The 17,844-nt window shown below is 33.8% G+C and overlaps 1 protein-coding gene across 4 annotated transcripts; it reads left to right on the top strand.

Moving 5' to 3' along the window:
- The first annotated feature begins 1,858 nt into the window (after positions 1 to 1,858).
- Positions 1,859 to 17,632, top strand: LOC141666932 (DNA-directed RNA polymerase IV subunit 1-like). Of its 4 annotated transcripts, none has more exons than XM_074473186.1 (19): positions 1,879 to 2,009; positions 2,238 to 2,280; positions 3,359 to 3,465; positions 3,600 to 3,723; positions 3,809 to 3,927; positions 4,992 to 5,075; positions 5,154 to 5,357; positions 6,077 to 6,217; positions 6,324 to 6,419; positions 6,515 to 8,476; positions 9,287 to 9,511; positions 9,584 to 9,702; positions 10,672 to 10,811; positions 11,007 to 11,266; positions 11,433 to 11,606; positions 11,726 to 11,863; positions 13,222 to 13,424; positions 15,399 to 15,510; positions 17,144 to 17,632. In XM_074473186.1, the coding sequence occupies exons 3-19, from the start codon at positions 3,382 to 3,384 to the stop codon at positions 17,309 to 17,311; spliced, it is 4,353 nt and encodes a 1,450-aa protein (XP_074329287.1). In that variant the 5' UTR covers positions 1,879 to 2,009; positions 2,238 to 2,280; positions 3,359 to 3,381; the 3' UTR covers positions 17,312 to 17,632. The 4 variants fall into 4 exon arrangements, with proteins under 4 accessions (XP_074329290.1, XP_074329286.1, XP_074329287.1 ...); XM_074473187.1 differs by having other exon boundaries at positions 1,880 to 2,009; positions 2,215 to 2,280; XM_074473189.1 differs by lacking the exon at positions 2,238 to 2,280 and having other exon boundaries at positions 1,859 to 2,009; positions 10,675 to 10,811.
- The last annotated feature ends 212 nt before the right edge of the window (positions 17,633 to 17,844 follow it).

Below are 17,844 nucleotides of genomic sequence, written 5' to 3'. Positions count from 1 at the left end.
TTTCTCCACCCTGTTGCAATAAATTGAAAAATTTATTGATAATGCAATGCTTTTCGTGCAATGCTAGCAAAAAATCATTGCCTATTTGCACTTATAGGGTAGTGTAGAGTACCAAATAAACAAAAACAATTCCTCAAAAGGCGAGTGTGCCTAGAATACCAAGTAAACTAAAATAAGCTCTCAAAGGGCCCATGTATTTAACACTAAATAAAAAAGATGAAAATGTATACAGATATGCCTAGGGCTACTCTCATCATTGATCACGAGAAAGAGAAAGGAAGATAAAAGGGCGAGAAAGAGAAAAGAGAAAACAATTCTATTAATGAGCTAGTATCATCAAACAGAGAAAGAGAAAAAAAAAGAGCGTGCGTGAGATTACCAATCAGAATGAAAAGAAACCAGTAGAAACAATTCAACCAAAATCAAAATATGTATTACCAAGAAATTCAACAAATTGGAAGCAAAAAAAAATTTAGCAATCATGATCAAAACTCAACAGCATAAAAAAATTCGATTTAGAGGAAAAAATAACCGAAATACATGTTTTAAACTCAACATATGAAAGTCACTAAGCGGCTCTCTATTAACCTATCCCGGGTCGAATCATGAGACTTGATATCATGATAATGAATAAAAAATTAAGAGAAAAGTTAGGTTTATTATAATACGAACTTGTTATTGATTATACTAGAAGAGTGATTTATATAACTTAAAACTAAACAATAATAAAGAAAAATATCATAACAAGTAAATTATTATAATAAATAATAACAAGATTATAGAATAATTCTAATAACATTATATACGTTAACAAAATAACATTTTGTAACCTTATTTTTGTATATACACATAGTTCTTATCTTCGAAATTTGCTTTGTAGGCATTCTTAATTCTTAATAATCAAAATTCGAGAGTTTCAGTATAAGTGCAAATAAATGTGGAATAGTGTTATAAGGGGTAAATTGGGTATCAAAATTTATTTCTCAGTTAATTGTTATTAATGACTTGAACAATATGAAATGATATGCTATGGGTCAAATGAATGAAAATGCAGGTATCCATTATTATTAATTAATTTTATGGTCAATCACTACATAATTCGTGATATTTGAATTAGAGCTGACAATTTGGTACACGACACGTGAATACGACACGAAAAATACGGATATGGGTTTTAATTTTTGGTACACGAAACATGAATGTACACGAACACGAAATTACACGATAGATTTAGTGTCGGATATGAGTTTCAATTTAGGTACACGAAATTACACGAGATAAATATATTTATAAATATATATATATATATATATAACACATGCATATATTTATGTATATAATATAAATATTTACAAGTTTTTATAGAATACTATGTAAAAAAATATATATTTATATATACACTCTCCATATTTCATTAAATTATACTTTAAAATAGATTTTTTTTATATATTATATGTATATATATTATATTAATTTTTTATTTAATATACACAAAAAGTACACGGAAAGTACACGACACGATTCGAATCGGATATGGGTTTCACGTATGGGTACACGAAATCATTTCGGGTCGGATACGGGTTTCATGTTTACGTACACGAAACACGAAATTACATGACACGAAAGTACACGACACGACCCGATTGCCCGCTCTAATTTGAATCCATTTTTGGTACCAATTTAGTAACCCTTGCATTATTCATAAACGTATATATAAATATTTAATTGAAAAAGGATTTGTGATTTTTTTAGATTTTTATTAAGTTTAGAAGTATTAAATATATTAAAAAAAATGTTTAGATATAAAATACAGAAAAAAACATGGTCTCGAAAGGCGAGTACCCCCATAAGTTGTATACCCCCTTAGAAGCAAACTGTGTACTCACATGAACACATTGGAACTGCTACTTTTGTTAAACCAAGGGTTTTAGGCTTCTGCATTCCATGTATACACAGACACATACTTACAAATCTTTGTCGACCGCCATTTATACAGATTAATCCCACAGGTAAACAACTTCTGTTACTCAGCTTCCCAACATAAACAAATCTTTATTTTATAGTAGTAAAGACCTTTTTATACATACCATCTTTTTTATAAAAAGCTGTATGTCTTAAAGTTAGTGTTTTTATTAGGACTAAAAGTCTAGAACCCACCTTTTATTCTCGGGAATTTGTGTTTTTTTTACCTTATATTGCTTCTGTTCTATAAAGGGTGTGCTTTTTCTTGTTCTTAGCTGATTTGGGTGGTGATTTAAGTGGAAAGTTGCGTTTTTTAAGGTAAGTCAAGAGGGTTTTAAGTGATTTTGTTTATATTTGAAGTTTTTGTTTTTAATGGCTGTGATATGTTTGATTATTGGTTGTTGTTTGATCAATGTGGGGGTTTGGTTCCAGATGATCTTGTTGATTTTCTTGATGTGGGTAGGTTTTGATTTTAGGTATGTGTGGTTTTGTTTGATGGGGTGATCAGTGATGCTAATTTGTTTATCATGGTGATTTTGTTTTTGGGGGTTTGAAGGGTTGGAATTTGAGGGCTATGCAATGTGGTTAGGGATTATGCACTGGTTTTATGATTTTGATTTCGAGGGTTTGGTGCATGAACTTCTCGGAAAAGTGAGAAACTAGTTTTATCGGTTCAATGGGAGTTCATTGAATTGGCGGTGTGTTCATTTATTTTATTCCGGTGAATTCAGTGTGTTCGTAAGTGGGTCAAATTCGGGTTGGTCCATGGTTAAATTAAATTTGATTTTAATAAACATATAAAATTATTTAGTGTTGTTTTCGGGTTTAACATGTTTGTGTCATATTCAGGTTTTTTCTCTTTGAATTGTGTCATGAATCGGGTCATGTTTCCAATTGTGTCTAAAATCACTGCCCCTAGCTGCGTTGAAGTTTAATTTCTTACTAGTGTTTCGCTAAATGACGATTGGTGAATGAAGAAAATTAAATTTATAAAGACTACACTTGTTTACTTTTATAATCTATATCGGTTGATGGTAGATTTTCGTAGTAGGATGGTGGATACATTCCTTAAAAGTGAAAAATCACATTAATTACAGATAGAGCTCCATAGTTTTATATTTTCTAGCTAACATGTCAAACAGTGAGGGTCATGGTGCCAGTATTGTTCACCAGATGGGATTTTTAAATATTAATAGTATAAACATTATTTCCAACCAAGAATTTCCCCAAGACAAGAGCTTGTTAAAACTCTAAACTTGATTTTTGTAAATTCATCTCTGGTGTACCAGAGGGTGTCATTGGATTTTTTTTACATTATTAGGATATTATCTAATTGTTTATTATAGCTATAAATAGTTTCCTTCATTTAGAATTTTTTGGACATCATAATTTTCAGGGGAACTGCAGCTCCAAGTTCCTATGGATTATGATTATGCAGAGCAAGCAGTTGCATCAGGATTCTTGAGCAGCATTACGTTTGGCATTGTGACTGAGGAAGATGTAGTAAGTTTTGTATTTATATATTTTTTGATTTTTGTAATTTTTTTTATTGAGTGGCAATAAGTTTATTATAACTTGTCTTATTATTATATCTTCAAAGTTTGTCGCAATCAATTTTCATGTCAAATAATATGCAGGAGAAGATGTCTGTTAAAGAAATTGAAGTACCCAACGATGTAATACATCCAACGCTTGGAATTCCTTCCCCAATGTCTTCTCAGTGCCTAACATGCGATGCAAAAAATATGAAAACCTGTGAAGGTACAATTGGAAAATTACATATACCTTAAAGTTACCGTCATTTACCTTCTTACTGGATGTATCTACTATTTATGAACATTTGCAGGTCATTTCGGGTGTATCAAATTTCCGCACACAATTCTCCACCCTTACTTCATATCAGATGTAGCAAAGATTTTGAATAGAATCTGTGTAAAATGTAAATCTGAACGGACTAGGACCAAGGTCAGGTACTGCACCCTTTTGTAGTGACCTTAGTAAAACTGCTATTGCTGTGTCTTTGTGCTGCAATACAATACTCATTTTCTGGGTGACCAATTATTGTTTTGTCATTTCCACATCCAAAATCGTATAGAGAGTACAATATTGTTAGAGTTTCCTGAACTTATTTACCTCACTATTAGGAATTTGAATTGCTCTAAAGTACTCATAAGAGTTATTTTGAATTTTGACTTAATTTTAGGACGTATTGAATTTATTAATTTGAAATATAACCATCTTGTATTTTGTAGTTAATTATATATTGTAAATTACTTCCTACCGTCTTTTTTTTAAATTGGAGGATAAAATGATCTCAAATTGACAATCACACGTGTACACACAACACATATGAAGACATTACAGTGTTTGGTCTTTAAATTGAAGACATATCAAACATTCCTGTGGTCATTACAGAGTTTGGTTGTACTTTACCTATAAATATACCGAATGCAAATACATTGCATTTAAAGTTCTGTGTTAGCATCAGCCATATTTGCGGGGCATATGTTTTCAAGACATAATTCACATATGATATTCCCTTCTGCACTATGACTTGGACAAAACAAAAATTTAGGATTGAAATGCCGTAATTTTGTTCTATAAAATGAATATTAACTTCAACACAGACATCAGGCACGACCTTGTGGGTTTATTCTGTTCAACTTAAATCTACAACTTGGTCTCAAACCTTACTCCAACACTATTCCCTAGTGTAGTACGACCTTGAGACTCTAGTTTATAAGTCACTTGAAGTGAAATTAAATAAAGGTCACATACTATAAATTGTAGCTGTTATGGATGATCTGATTTTTGTCATGACACAGTTGTAATGTGCTAAATTTTATGGAATTATGCCAAATAAATCTTTTGTGTAGAGTGGTTACAAGGAGATGTTCCTCTACTTAATTATCAGATGTATTTGGCATCTCCATCAAGCAATTAAGATATAAAATATGTTTGTCCATGTTGAAAGCAAATTTGCCTTTAGATTTTGCTTGACATTGATCATTTCTACTTGTCATTACCAGAGTGCTAGTTCACCATCAACTAATAAGAAGCATGGGCGTAGCACATCAACTAGTAATAAGCATGGGCGTTGCAAATATTGTGATGTAAGTCGATGTAGCTATTTTGTTTCACTCTTCCATGTATCAGCCTCTTATATGAAGGAATGCTCTATCTTATAACAGGGGCATTTGAAAGATCTATATCCAAGACCAATATTTAAAGTATCCAGCCCAGAAATATTTGGAAGTACAGTAATTTATGCTAAAATAAGTGAACGCTTGAGAACTCCAAGTATAGCTTCTGATTACTGGGATTTCCTTCAGAATGATCCACAAGAAGAAGGAAGTGCATTAAAACCTTATGAAAGAAGTCTATCACATGCCCAGGTTTCTTCCTCTTCTACTAAATTATCAGTGTATATACATTTTACTCATTTTTCACATTTTTCCCGTATCCTTTAGTTATTTCCATCTATCCCATTACCAAATTATATTTCTTATATTGGGGAGTGGGGACTGTCATAGGTGTAGCAATAAATAGAGTTGCGACTTCATGTGGTTGGCGGTCAATCATGAATCATATTATCTTAATTTTAGTGGTGGCACTTGTAATCTTTCTTGCCAAAATGTTGAGCACCCTGAAATCCAAGAAATAAAGCAGGTTAAATATAAATTTATCAGGTAGATGTTATGGTATGTTGGTAGGAAATGTATAAAGACAAAGTTTTGCGTCCTCAAAATAATTATTTTAGTATTATCTTAAGCTTGAAGTTCTAGATGTTAATATGACTATTAAGTGAAGTTCAAGGCTTCGTACATCCTTTAAGTTCAAACCAAGCATTGTTATAGTCTAGTACAGTAAAGCTTATTAAGCCTGAAACCAGAATGTCTATTGAATGAAGTGAGGTTTGTATGAGATGTGAGTTTCCAGTTTGGTTATTAAATCTTGTGGTGATGTTGTATCTACAACTGAAATATGCATTTAGTGCCTCCTTGTTCAATTACCACCCTAGCTTCTACTTCTATATAAAATTCAGTGAATTTAACTTGTTTGTTTGGAGAACCTCTTCATTTATTTTTCTAATTCTTTGTCATGTCATACATAGGTGCAGGAATTGCTTAAGGGAATCAATCCTAAATTTATTGAAAATTTTGTCAAAGGCAAAAATAACTTGATCTCGATGAAAAATTTTCCTGTTACTCCCAACTCCCATCGTGTAAATGAATGCGGACAGCAAATGAGATTTGTGAGTCAACTGTATTTTTTAATCGTAATGTGTAAATGAATAAATTTATTCTTTAAATTTTTTACTTTCTTTGCTCACACTGATTTTTACTGGTCAATGATATCAGGATGAACGAACAAGGTTTTATAGGAAGCTAGTTGATTTCAAAGGTTCAGCTAATGAGCTGAGTGCTCGTGTTCTGGACTGTCTTAAAATGTCTAAGGTGAGTAATGAATCATACCTTCTTTTTTTATACTGTCTGAATCTATCTTAACTATTACACTTACTTATCACCTGCCATCAAAAAAAATATGTCAGCTAAAATCGGAGAAGGTGTCTGCGAAAGTTACTGGTCCTCAGATGTTTATTCAAAATGAAGATGCTGCTCCAAAGATGTCTGGTCTGAAGTTCATAAAAGAGCTTATTTTGGGGAAACGATCTGATCATACTTTCCGCATGGTTGTAGTGGGTGATCCCAGTATAAAAATTGATGAAATTGGTGTGCCTTGTCATATTGCACAGGTAATGCAAATTTCTGAACAGCTGAATTCACAAAACTGGGAAAATCTTGGTTTAAGGATTTTGACTAGAGGGGAAACCTATGTTCGTCGAGATGGTGGACTAGTTCGTGTAACAATGAAGGATGATAAGTTGCAGATTGGGGACACTATACACAGACCTCTCCGTGATGGAGATATTGTTTTGATCAATAGGCCACCATCTATTCACCCTCATTCACTGATTGCTCTATCTGTTAAAATTCTTCCTACAAAGTCCATTCTTTCTCTCAATCCTTTAATCTGCTCTCCTTTTCGTGGGGATTTCGATGGTGACTGTTATCATGGTTATGTTCCACAATCCATGGATTCTAGAGTAGAGCTGCAAGAGCTGGTTGCTTTGGACAAGCAGTTGATAGATATTCAGAGTGGTCAAAATCTTCTATCACTTACACAGGATACTTTAACCGCCGCTCATTTAGTAATAGAGGACGGAGTGCTTTTAAACCGTCCTCAAATGCAGCAACTTCAAATGTTTTGTCAACAAGCTCGTTCACTGCAATTGCCAGCCATTTTCAAGTCATCTTCGTGCAATAATAATTCCAAAGCCACTTCATCAGATACCTGTTGGTGGACAGGCAAACAGTTATTCAGCTTGCTTCTACCTCAAGATTTTTATTATAAGTGTCCGTCAAGCGCTGTTCAAATTATTAAAGGGGAAGTCATATTTTCTCAAAATGCTTCTTCTTGGTTACGTGATACCAAGGGAAACCTTCTGCATAGCCTACTAAGTCACTGCCAAGGAGAATTTCTTGACTTCCTACATGCTGCTCAGGGAGTTCTCAGCGAGTGGTTGTCAATGCGGGGACTAAGTGTTTCACTGGCTGACATGTACCTCTCTTCCGATTCACACTCCCGGAAGAATTTGATTGATGAAGTTCGTTGTGGTCTGCGGGATGCTGAGCACACATCTCTTGTAAAACTATTGATGGTGGATTCCAATCTGGATTTCCTAAGTGGAAACTTTGAAGAAAGTGAGTCTGCTAGAGATTTTGGAGTTGACCACTTGTTTTATGACCGACAGAAGTCAGCTGCTCTCAATCAAGTCTATGTTTCTGCATTCAAGCAGGTGTTCAAGGATATTCAGAACCTATTTTACCAGTATGCAAGTGAAGACAATTCTTTTTTAACCATGTTAAAGGCGGGAAGCAAGAAGAGTAACTTAACTCGGGCTGTCCAGCATGGACTTTGCCTTGGCTTGCAGCACTCTTCAGTAACACTTTCTTTCAGAATACCCCAGCAACTTTCTTGTGGCGCATGGAATAGTCAAAAGGAACTGGATTCACTCAATTTAACTGATGATTTTCCAAAAAATTCCAGTTCATACATCCCTTCTGCAGTAATCCAAAGTTCTTTTCTCTCAGGATTGAATCCACTAGAGTGTTTTGTTCACTCACTGACAAACAGAGATGGTTCTTTTGGTGGTCATGCAGATATATCCGGTACGCTGACTCGAAGGATAATGTTTTTCATGCGGGACTTGTGCATGGGGTATGACGGGACAGTGAGAAGTGCCTTTGGCAACCAAGTTGTTCAATTTTCTCATAATATTAATCCCACTTTTCCAGAAAATATTCCTGATGAGACACCTATAAATGGTGTTTGCACAGCGGGTGGCCAACCAGTTGGTTCATGGGCTGCTTGCGCTATTTCTGAAGCGGCATATAGTGCCCTGGATCAACCAATTAGTGCACTTGAATCCTCTCCTCTTCTAAATTTGAAGGTCATCTCCTACTCTCTATATATATCTAATGTGTGCGCGCAACTGCACTTCAGCTCATTTTTACGCACACACTGCACTTCAGCTCATTTAATGCTCTTCCTATTAAGGCTATATCTGATATAAGAAAACTTGGGCAAGTGTTTATGGCTGAGTATCTATGCTAATCTAGTAAACATGTCTGCACTTGTATGTGTTTATCTCAGCCTTTTAAACAATTAGATTTATTGGAAAAATCAGGGAAAACAACAAAAAGAAGAGGTCAAATCATAGTACACAAGATTGACTTACTCTGCTTTTAGGTGGGGGGATCTGCAATTCTGTATTAACAATTACCAGTTGGTTCATCTTTAGAAATTTGAGATAGGCCATGAATAATTGCTTTTAATTTTGTTAAACTTTCCCCTATAAGATAGGAGGAATGTTGGTTGTTCTGTTTCTAACCGCAGTTGCTTACATTAGCACAGAATGCCACATACTCACCAAACACAATAATAGATAGAATCTAGTTTTCAAAAAAGTGTTGACAAGATTGACTGGGTTATTAAGTTACTAGTCTCGTTCTTGTTTACACTGCACGCTGCTGAATTTTAACCCTTTTTCTTTGTTGCACTATAATCCAGTTTACTTGTTTGAGGTACTTCCACATTGTTGGACTCATTTCACTAAGGTTGCAATATAAGGGTTCTCTAAGCAACTTTGCCTTCTTTGATGAGAAAAAAAGCTTAGAATGTGCTCGAGCTATAATTGCAGTTATCCTTTATTTTCCGAATACCTTTATAATTACAATGAAACTAAAATTTGATTTTGCAGGAAATATTAGAGTGTGGCGGCAATAAGGTGAACAATGCAGCCTCTTTATTCATTTCAGAAAAGCTCAGAAGGGTGCCCTATGGGTTTGAATATGCAGCCTTGGAGATTAAAAGTCATTTGGAAAGAGTACAATTCTTAGACATTGTTTCTACGGTGATGATAATGTTGGAACCTTGTGGACAGACCCATGTTAGTTCATGGGCTTGCCATTTTCATATAAACAAGGTGAGACATTTTAAAAACATAATATGCTTTCATTCAAATTACAGTTCTTGGCATAACTTCGTGTTGTTGCAGGTAATGGCAGAAAGAAAACAGATAAAAGTCCAATCTGTCATTGACGCGCTCCACCTGAGTTGGAATTCTAATCGAGTAAAACTGAATTCCCAACTTCCAGACTTGCAGATTACTAGCAAGTAGGCAATCTTTTATTGCTTTAGTTGTTCCTGGTATTGTTAGATAGTTTAAGATTCTATAGAAATGCATTCGAGCTAATAATTAGTTTATTGTAATTAGCAGTAAGCATGTATACTAGTTGATGAGGTATCACGATAATTCATTGTATATATATATAATCAGGGTTAGGTTCAAATTAGAACCTTATATTAAATTTATAACTTGGGACTAATCTCTACCTTAGATTTTGTTTAATATAGCGGCTGGTATATATCCATGGTGCTGCAGTACACAATATATTAAGTTTTTCTACAATAAATAATATTTATTTGTAAAATATAGAGTATGGTGTACTTCTGCAGCACACAATATTTTTTTCCTAAATTACATAATTATTTTTTTAACAAATATATTGTTTTGCGCATGACACAACTTGTATTGTACTCTTATAATATGTTTAAGGATATGATTATCTAGAAAAACAATTAATAATAAATGAATTTTTATGAGAAAGTAATATGTACTGCAGCATAATGCATATAATAGTTCTGAGGTTCTAAGAATAGGGTGTTCTGAGTGGAACCTGACCCATATATTAAATATGAGTGGACTATAACGTGAGCTCTACTTATAGAACTGATTAAATTTGTAGCTGTCAATATTTGTTCTGAAAGGAATTCTGCTTTATCAATATTTCGCCTCTTGCATTTAAATGAGGCCTTTATTCAGGTTGTGTTAAATCAGAACTTCCATGTTCTGCAAACCTAATTATATGTGCTCCATCTCACACATTTGGTCTCCTCTGTCCCTTAAAAATATTTAGACTTTCCACTTTTTGCTTGTCTGACAATACTTGCAATATAATCCATGTAACACAGTGTTTCTCAAAATGAATCTGCTTCTATTTTTGGCAACACAGCATTTGCGTACATAAGCTTATCATTCTTGTGTAAAACTTGATTTCTTCCTTCTGTTTTTTTTATGATCAGCAGAGACTGTTCCCAGGAGAAAGATATTGCCTCATTTTGTATCAATATTAGAATAGTTGGAAGCAACATGAACTCCGGTACACAGCTGGAAACTCTTGAAGACACAGTGATACCTTTATTTCTCAAAAGTGTCATAAAAGGTTATAATAGTTACTTTAAGATTTGAATATTTCTCTCCTGTTAACACTGTAGCATTAATTTTTTAGTCCTCCGTTTGGATCTATTACTATTTTACTACTTAGTTCAAGGTATCAACATTTCCTTAGATATTCAATGCATATAGTTTGTTTTTTATAAATTTGATTATTTTCTTAATGACACATAATCATGTTTAGGATCCTCAAATGTGCATAAGGTGGATATCTTATGGAAAGATATTTTGAAAATATCAACTTCACATATGGGTGTATCTGGGGAGCTTTATGTACGAGTTTTCATGTCAGAGACCTGCGACAGATCGAGATTGTGGGCTGTCCTATTGGATGATTGCATCCAACTGATGGATATGATTGATTGGAACCGCAGTTATGCTGAAGATATTAAAGTTGCAGCCTCAGCCTTTGGAATTGAGTTTGCAAAGGCACAGTTTTTAAATGTAGGTTCATAGTATTTAGTTTAAAGCTGCATATCAAAACTCAAAGTTTATTAATACAATTCAGAGAAAATTTTCATCTCTTTCGTGATACCTTCTTTATCTCTTGTTGACATGGGTTGGTCTTGACTTGAGAAGGAAAGATGTAAAAAGTATACTTTGTGTGCAGAAACTGGCATCTGCAGTATCTGATACTGGGAAGGCTGTACTACCTGAACATTTACTTCTTATTGCTGATTGTCTTTCATTTACGGGAGAATTTGTTGCTCTGAGTGCGAGTGGGCTGGCACGACAAAGAAAACAGACAGAAGTTTCTTCACCCTTTACGCAAGCATGCTTTTCCGTTAGTTCATTTCAACTCAATACTTTTTATTTTTTCTATTATCTTTTTCGAGATTTCCTATCATTTAACAACACATGTTTTACAGTTTTTTATCTGTTTGCACGTTGAATGTATTACAGAGTCCCTCTGATTGCTTTATAAATGCTGCAAAAAAGGGTACCGTGGATAATCTTCAGGGTAGCATAGATGCATTGTCGTGGGGAAACTCTCCTTCTCTAGGGACTGGTGCACAATTTGATATCATATACTCCGGGAAGGTTTGTCATGGTTATTTTTGTGTTGAAAGCAGTGTTAAGTGATTGATCATGTGACTGGTATTTACAGCTTAAGGTTATATTTGTAAGAGTTAATTATTTAATATGCAATCATGCACCATTATTTTAACGTTATGTACAAGATTTCCTAATTCAGATGTTTCTAGTTCTGAGGTTTTTTAGCACGTTAATGCTCTATATGTTAAAAGTCACATAACATGTAAAATAAGAAAGAATTTTGTGTTGATAGATAATGTATTGTTAATAGTTGTTTCTTCCAAACCTTTTTGTTTTTGTTGATTGTAAATTTTACTTGCTTGATCTACTACATTTTTCTGAGACAACTAGAAAAGGCCCCTGTCCATCAATCTTACTGTATTAAATATGTAGTTTGGCCCACCTATTTTCTACTTTATATTGTTTTGGACTACTGGACTAAGTCTAAATTTTTGTATCAACCTAGTAATACTAATTGCATGCACACACCACTTTAACTAAAACAACTTGTTTTAGTTATTTAGCTGTAGCTTGTATGCTCTCTGATCAAACAAGTGACAGTTCTCAAATTCTTAACTCTTTCATACTCTTCTATTATGTAAGGGATGTGTAGTTTGATGCAAGTATACAGTTTTCTTGAAAATTACTATTTTTAGTAATTTATCTTGTCTTATAATGTCTTCCTTTGTAAAATAAAATTTTGTACTATATTATAGGTATATTATCAATTTTTAAACTCTCCCCGTCCTAGTCAAACTGGCATACTTGAATTTTTCTGGTCGGATTGCAAAGTTTTGACTAAGAGTTAAAAAATACTGTTTTAGATTAATTTAAAGTTTGAAACTGATAATTTATTTAATGTAGTTTCTAATAACTGCTTATATATACATATTACATTAATTTTGAAAATAAATATTGGCTATAATATAAAAAATACATCAACTATGCCAGTTTGAGTGAAATGGAATTGAAGGAGTATATTCTAATATTAAATCACCCCTGCATAGATTTGAACTGCCTTTGTCACTAGGCGCAAGGCTTATGATCTTCTATGTCAATAACCTGCTAGGAAGCACATAGCCTTTATGAGGTTCATCCCACTTCAGCCGTGAAGATGATCTTAAAATGTTCTTTGATGCCAGTTTTAGTTTCTTTTTATTAACATTTGCACGATGTCGTGAAGGCGCTATTTACAGTTGTTGCAAATACCAGATATTTTTTCTCAAAAATTCTTGTTATTTAATTTTTTTTATCTGTGCTCCTCACATCTGCAATTTGGAGAAATATATTAATATTCTAGTCCTGTTCAGAATGTAGTTAGCACTTTTCTAATCTGGGGGTAATGTTGCTTATCATCTCATCAGGGCCATGAAGTAGATAAACCCGAAAATATTTATAATCTGCTTCGTAGCCAAGTCAGTGCCGGTGGCCAGAAAGTCAGCGTACCTTGTGAATTCAGCAATATATCCATCAAATCTCTTGCCAAGAAAAGCGAATTTTTGAGAAAGAATTTCAAGGCAACACACTTCATATGGATGTCTAAAGAGTTGAGGCATATCTTACAGAAGTAAGTCGTTCTCTGTAGCATGTTTCTTATACTTGTTTGTTCATATATCATATAATACTTGATTTAGTTTTAGATATTCAAATTCTCCTGGATTAGTGTGTCAATCCACAATGTCTTGAATATATTATATCAATTTGAGTCAACTATACTTTTTGGCTAATTGCTCACTTACAGTGGCTGTCCATAAAACTTGGACCTACGGGGCACCTGAAAATTTGATTAACTATACCCAACAAAGTGATTTAACTTCAAAAAAATTTCTGACGTCTTTTTACACTATACGTGGCATTTAATGTGACCGAGGCAGTGATGTGGTTTCAGGTTTGGCACGTGGTTGTAATATAAATAAAAGATGAAAATAATATATAAAAATTCTACTCACTAACACCAAGGAAATTAAATAAATTAGGTTTGTACTTTTAACTCAATTGTATTATATGTCCAAATTAGCTCAGAAAATTATAAATCAAACATCTTATATTTCACAGTTCCGTCGTTGACCAAGATTCTTTTTTCTGGCAAAGGTTTTTACTCGTTTCATTCTGACCATCACCACAATATAATTGATGAGCCCAAACCCCAAGATACCCAAGGAGACTATTACTCTTAACTCGTCTTACTACTCAGCCGACCAACCTATTGTGTGTTGTGTCAGTTTAAGACAACGGTGAGCGGAACAATACTGTCAACCTTTGGAGCGGTTGTCACTCCATCAGGGTTGGATCCAATTTGGGTATGTAGCTGTGAGAGCGTATACTTTGAGGCGTGTGGTGGCTGACCCAGATTTATCATTTCATCTTAATAACCTGGATGATAGCCAAGGTCAAGGGCTCAACATTTTTTTAGTGGGCTGTCGACCTCTGGATCTGAAATGTTGCTGGTGGTGGATCGGCCAGCGAGTTACCATCATAGGTGTAGCGATATGATGGATGGGTCTTTTACTGCCACATCTTTTTATTACGAGGGAATGGTGATGCTTGATAATGCTAATTTGTGATTAATGATGGCTCTTTCGATGGGTCATGGTTTTACGTTTTAGTTTTATCAGGAAGAAGGAAAATTTAAGCAAAAATTTGAAATTAGTTTTTCTTTCCTCAATGTTGGTCTGTGCAATACTCATGAGTAGGATTCTTAAATGTTAATTGCTTTTCTATTCAACCCATGTCACACACTACGTCACTACTCTGTCACAGTAAGTGTCAATGGTCTTCTTAAGTTTCACCGGATTTAACTGTATGTGCCTTTTAATTACTTTAGTGATTGCTTTGAGACCAATTTCACTTGGGTGACCCCTTGAGATATCCAACTGCAATGAATCACCCACTTGATAGTTGACCCTAAATAAATATTACTGTATCATTAATGTATGATACTTTTTGTTGAAACTGTACCATTTTAAGGACTCGAATAAGAACTGAATAAACTTTATCACGATTCTTTGTGTGTAAGAATTGCCTTTGCACTGTTCCACCTCAAGGATTATTGTTTTGCTTTTAGTTCATGGCTTTCAACTTTTGATTATCAACTTGTAGCCTCTGAATGTGTGTTTGGTTCCCAATTTCTTTCCTAGGAAAGAATAAGGTGTGCAGGAGAGTGGAACTCGTAGAGAAGGATAAGAGAGTGAATTGGAGTTTCTTAAAAGATTGCGTAGGTTATTAAAAGATGATAATGGAGTAGAATAGGCAAATAAATCCAGCAAGTGAAGTAGAAAAACAGCAACTAAGCAACCTAATAAATCTTTATAACCAGGATAACTTTATGGATCAACTTCTTGCTTTTCGTTCCTCTAAAATCCAAGATGAAAAAACTTCTCGCAGATTAAGTAATTGGTAACTTAATGCAACTTGAAGCTCATGTTCACACAAACTAAAGGGCATCTGACAATTGCTTTAGTTATTGAGTATGAGAGCATTTGATTTTTGACTTTGGTCTTAATGAACAATATTTAGATAGATGATTATTGTTTTGTTGCAGGTATAAAATTAATCAACAATTAAGGGAGTTGGACGAGGCCATTGCAGCGGCGGCTCTCTTCTTTCACCCTCGATCATCTGAAAAGATTGGATGTGGGCTTCAAGGAATTAAAGTAAGTAGTAACAAAAACCTACAAAGTCAAGAAAGAGGAATTTCTGTAATCAGGTTGCTCAATAATTTTTGAAAGCATAGTCATTATTGTTTTAAAATAGCTCATTTTGGATAGTCGGATGTAGGAATTAGCAAGTACCAAGTAGGAAACTTCTCGGATAACTACCGTAACTAGATTTCTTCATATTTCTTTTCTGTCACTTTCCAGGTTTAGTATCCTTACTGACAACTGTATAAAATGGCACTGACCCTAGTAGGTTTTCTGTCACTTGGTAAGAATAGTGTTCAGTGACCCAGTGCTCTAGTCCAAGCAAGAGACAATTATAAGGTTTTGTATTGGACCCCCAAAACTATTGGTTGAAAGTATGAACCCTACTTCTGGACTTTGTTGAGTTTTAGTAAAACGATACATAATTTGCAATTTTCTAGATCTACCACCGACTAATAGAAAGAAAGTAAATAAGGAAACCTATATTGGAATGGTAAATCGAAGTTATTACGTTTAAAATGTAAACAAGTGCTTATGCTGAATCATATTGGATCTCAGTCAAAAGCTTTATTATTCGCAGTTTTAATGTCAGACAGGAATATTTGCTCTAGATTTTTTCTCCTCTGTTCTTCTCTTTTTTACTGGTAACCTCTGTTTCTTTTCTCCTTAAGGATGTATCTCTTCTTTATGGTTTTCTCTTCTGGGAATCTTGTGTTTATTTTTGCCTTTCCTCTTTTTCTGCCTGTCTCATAATTCCATAATTTTCTCAGTGACTTTTTTTTCTGTCTTTCCGTCATATTTCACAAATTAGTAATATTTGTGGAACTGTGTGATTTTGTAATAGAAAACTTCTAATTACTATTTTAATCGTTGATATCACTATTAAAAATGAATAGCTTTAATGTTATAATTTTTTATCATGATGTGAACTGAATGTATTTATTTTTTTAGCTCATGTGAACTGAATGTATTACTTAAATTAATTACATAATGATTGTATTTATTAGCCAAGAAGATACAACAAGTGTTCAGTTTCTAATAATATAATTTTTTAAAATTAATAAATTTAAATTATATATTTAACCGTGAAGTAGTAGTTTCTCGCATATTTAGATAAGTAGCCTGCGGGAGGAGGGACATGCCCAAATGGTACCAACCTTTCTGGGAAAAGGAACCGAGGTAGTACATGCATATATTTTTGTTCCAGTTTGCGTAGATCTGACAGCAAATTTATGACGAGCAACTTTGTGTTTTCATCAATGAGAAAAATAGAGTGGACAACCTTTGCCATCACAATTTTTTGAAGTTGCAACAACATTTTTCCACAAGATTTACTTGTTCTACAGAGTTCCCAGTATAAAAAGTGTTGGTCTCCTTGTATGTTTCTAAGCCTTTTTACTTTTCTTCATTGAAACGTGGATCTTCTTTTCCAGTTGAGGATACTCGGTGAAACAAAACATCTAGATAGGCTATTGTACATTTTTATGACCTTTCAGGAAAGTGTAATTGAAGTACCAGTACCCTTCATGTGCCTCAAGTAATTCTATACTCAAGTAAAATGTTTGCTTGATAGTCAGATATTTACAACATTTAATGGTGGTTCATACTTCTCTTTCATTGTGTAATATTCTTCGACCTGTTGCAGATTGGTTTAAGCTTAAAGGATTCAACTAGCCGCTGCTTTCAGTTGATGAGAACCGATGGAACAGTTGAGGAATTTTCTTACCACAGGTGTATGCATAACGCTCTCAACCTAACTGCTCCCACAAGTGCGGAAAAATACCAATCAATGTGGTTGAAAGAGAGAACCTAGTCCAGGTATCAACATGTTTGATAGCAAGGAAAAGGTTTGAGTTTAAGAAACTAAGAATAATGTTGTTTAGTGAAAAACGCAGCAGGACCCATAATAATTGTAGGTATGTTCTTAAGCTTCTTTTTGCTGTTTCCACTGAAAGTTGTTTGCGTAGTGTAAATGCAGATAAGATTTAGTGGAAATAGCAACGAGACAGCTTGTAAGAGCATATCTTTGTTGAAGTTATGTTGTAATTCTGGCAATAGAAGAAAAACTTTTGGACCAGTTTCTTTCAAGCCTCGCACTACGCAGAATATTCAATTTTTATTTTATTTTAATTTACTGTCTAGTATCTTGTTTTATAAAATTTCAATTTCTTAGTAGTTTCATAGTAAACTATTCCATCTGTCTAGATATTATTTTGAAAGTAGAATATTTTGCAACTTAATTATTTTACGATTATAACTTTTAATAACTAATACTTTGTGCATTGCACGGATCTCAAATAACCAAATTATACTAACTTCTTAAACAATATTAAGTAAGTTAATGTT

The sequence above is a fragment of the Apium graveolens genome, chromosome 6 (assembly GCF_009905375.1).
Source record: "Apium graveolens cultivar Ventura chromosome 6, ASM990537v1, whole genome shotgun sequence".
In the NCBI taxonomy this organism is placed as follows: domain Eukaryota; kingdom Viridiplantae; phylum Streptophyta; class Magnoliopsida; order Apiales; family Apiaceae; genus Apium; species Apium graveolens.
Note: the sequence above shows the minus strand (reverse complement) of the source record. Positions and strands in the feature narration are given on the sequence as shown.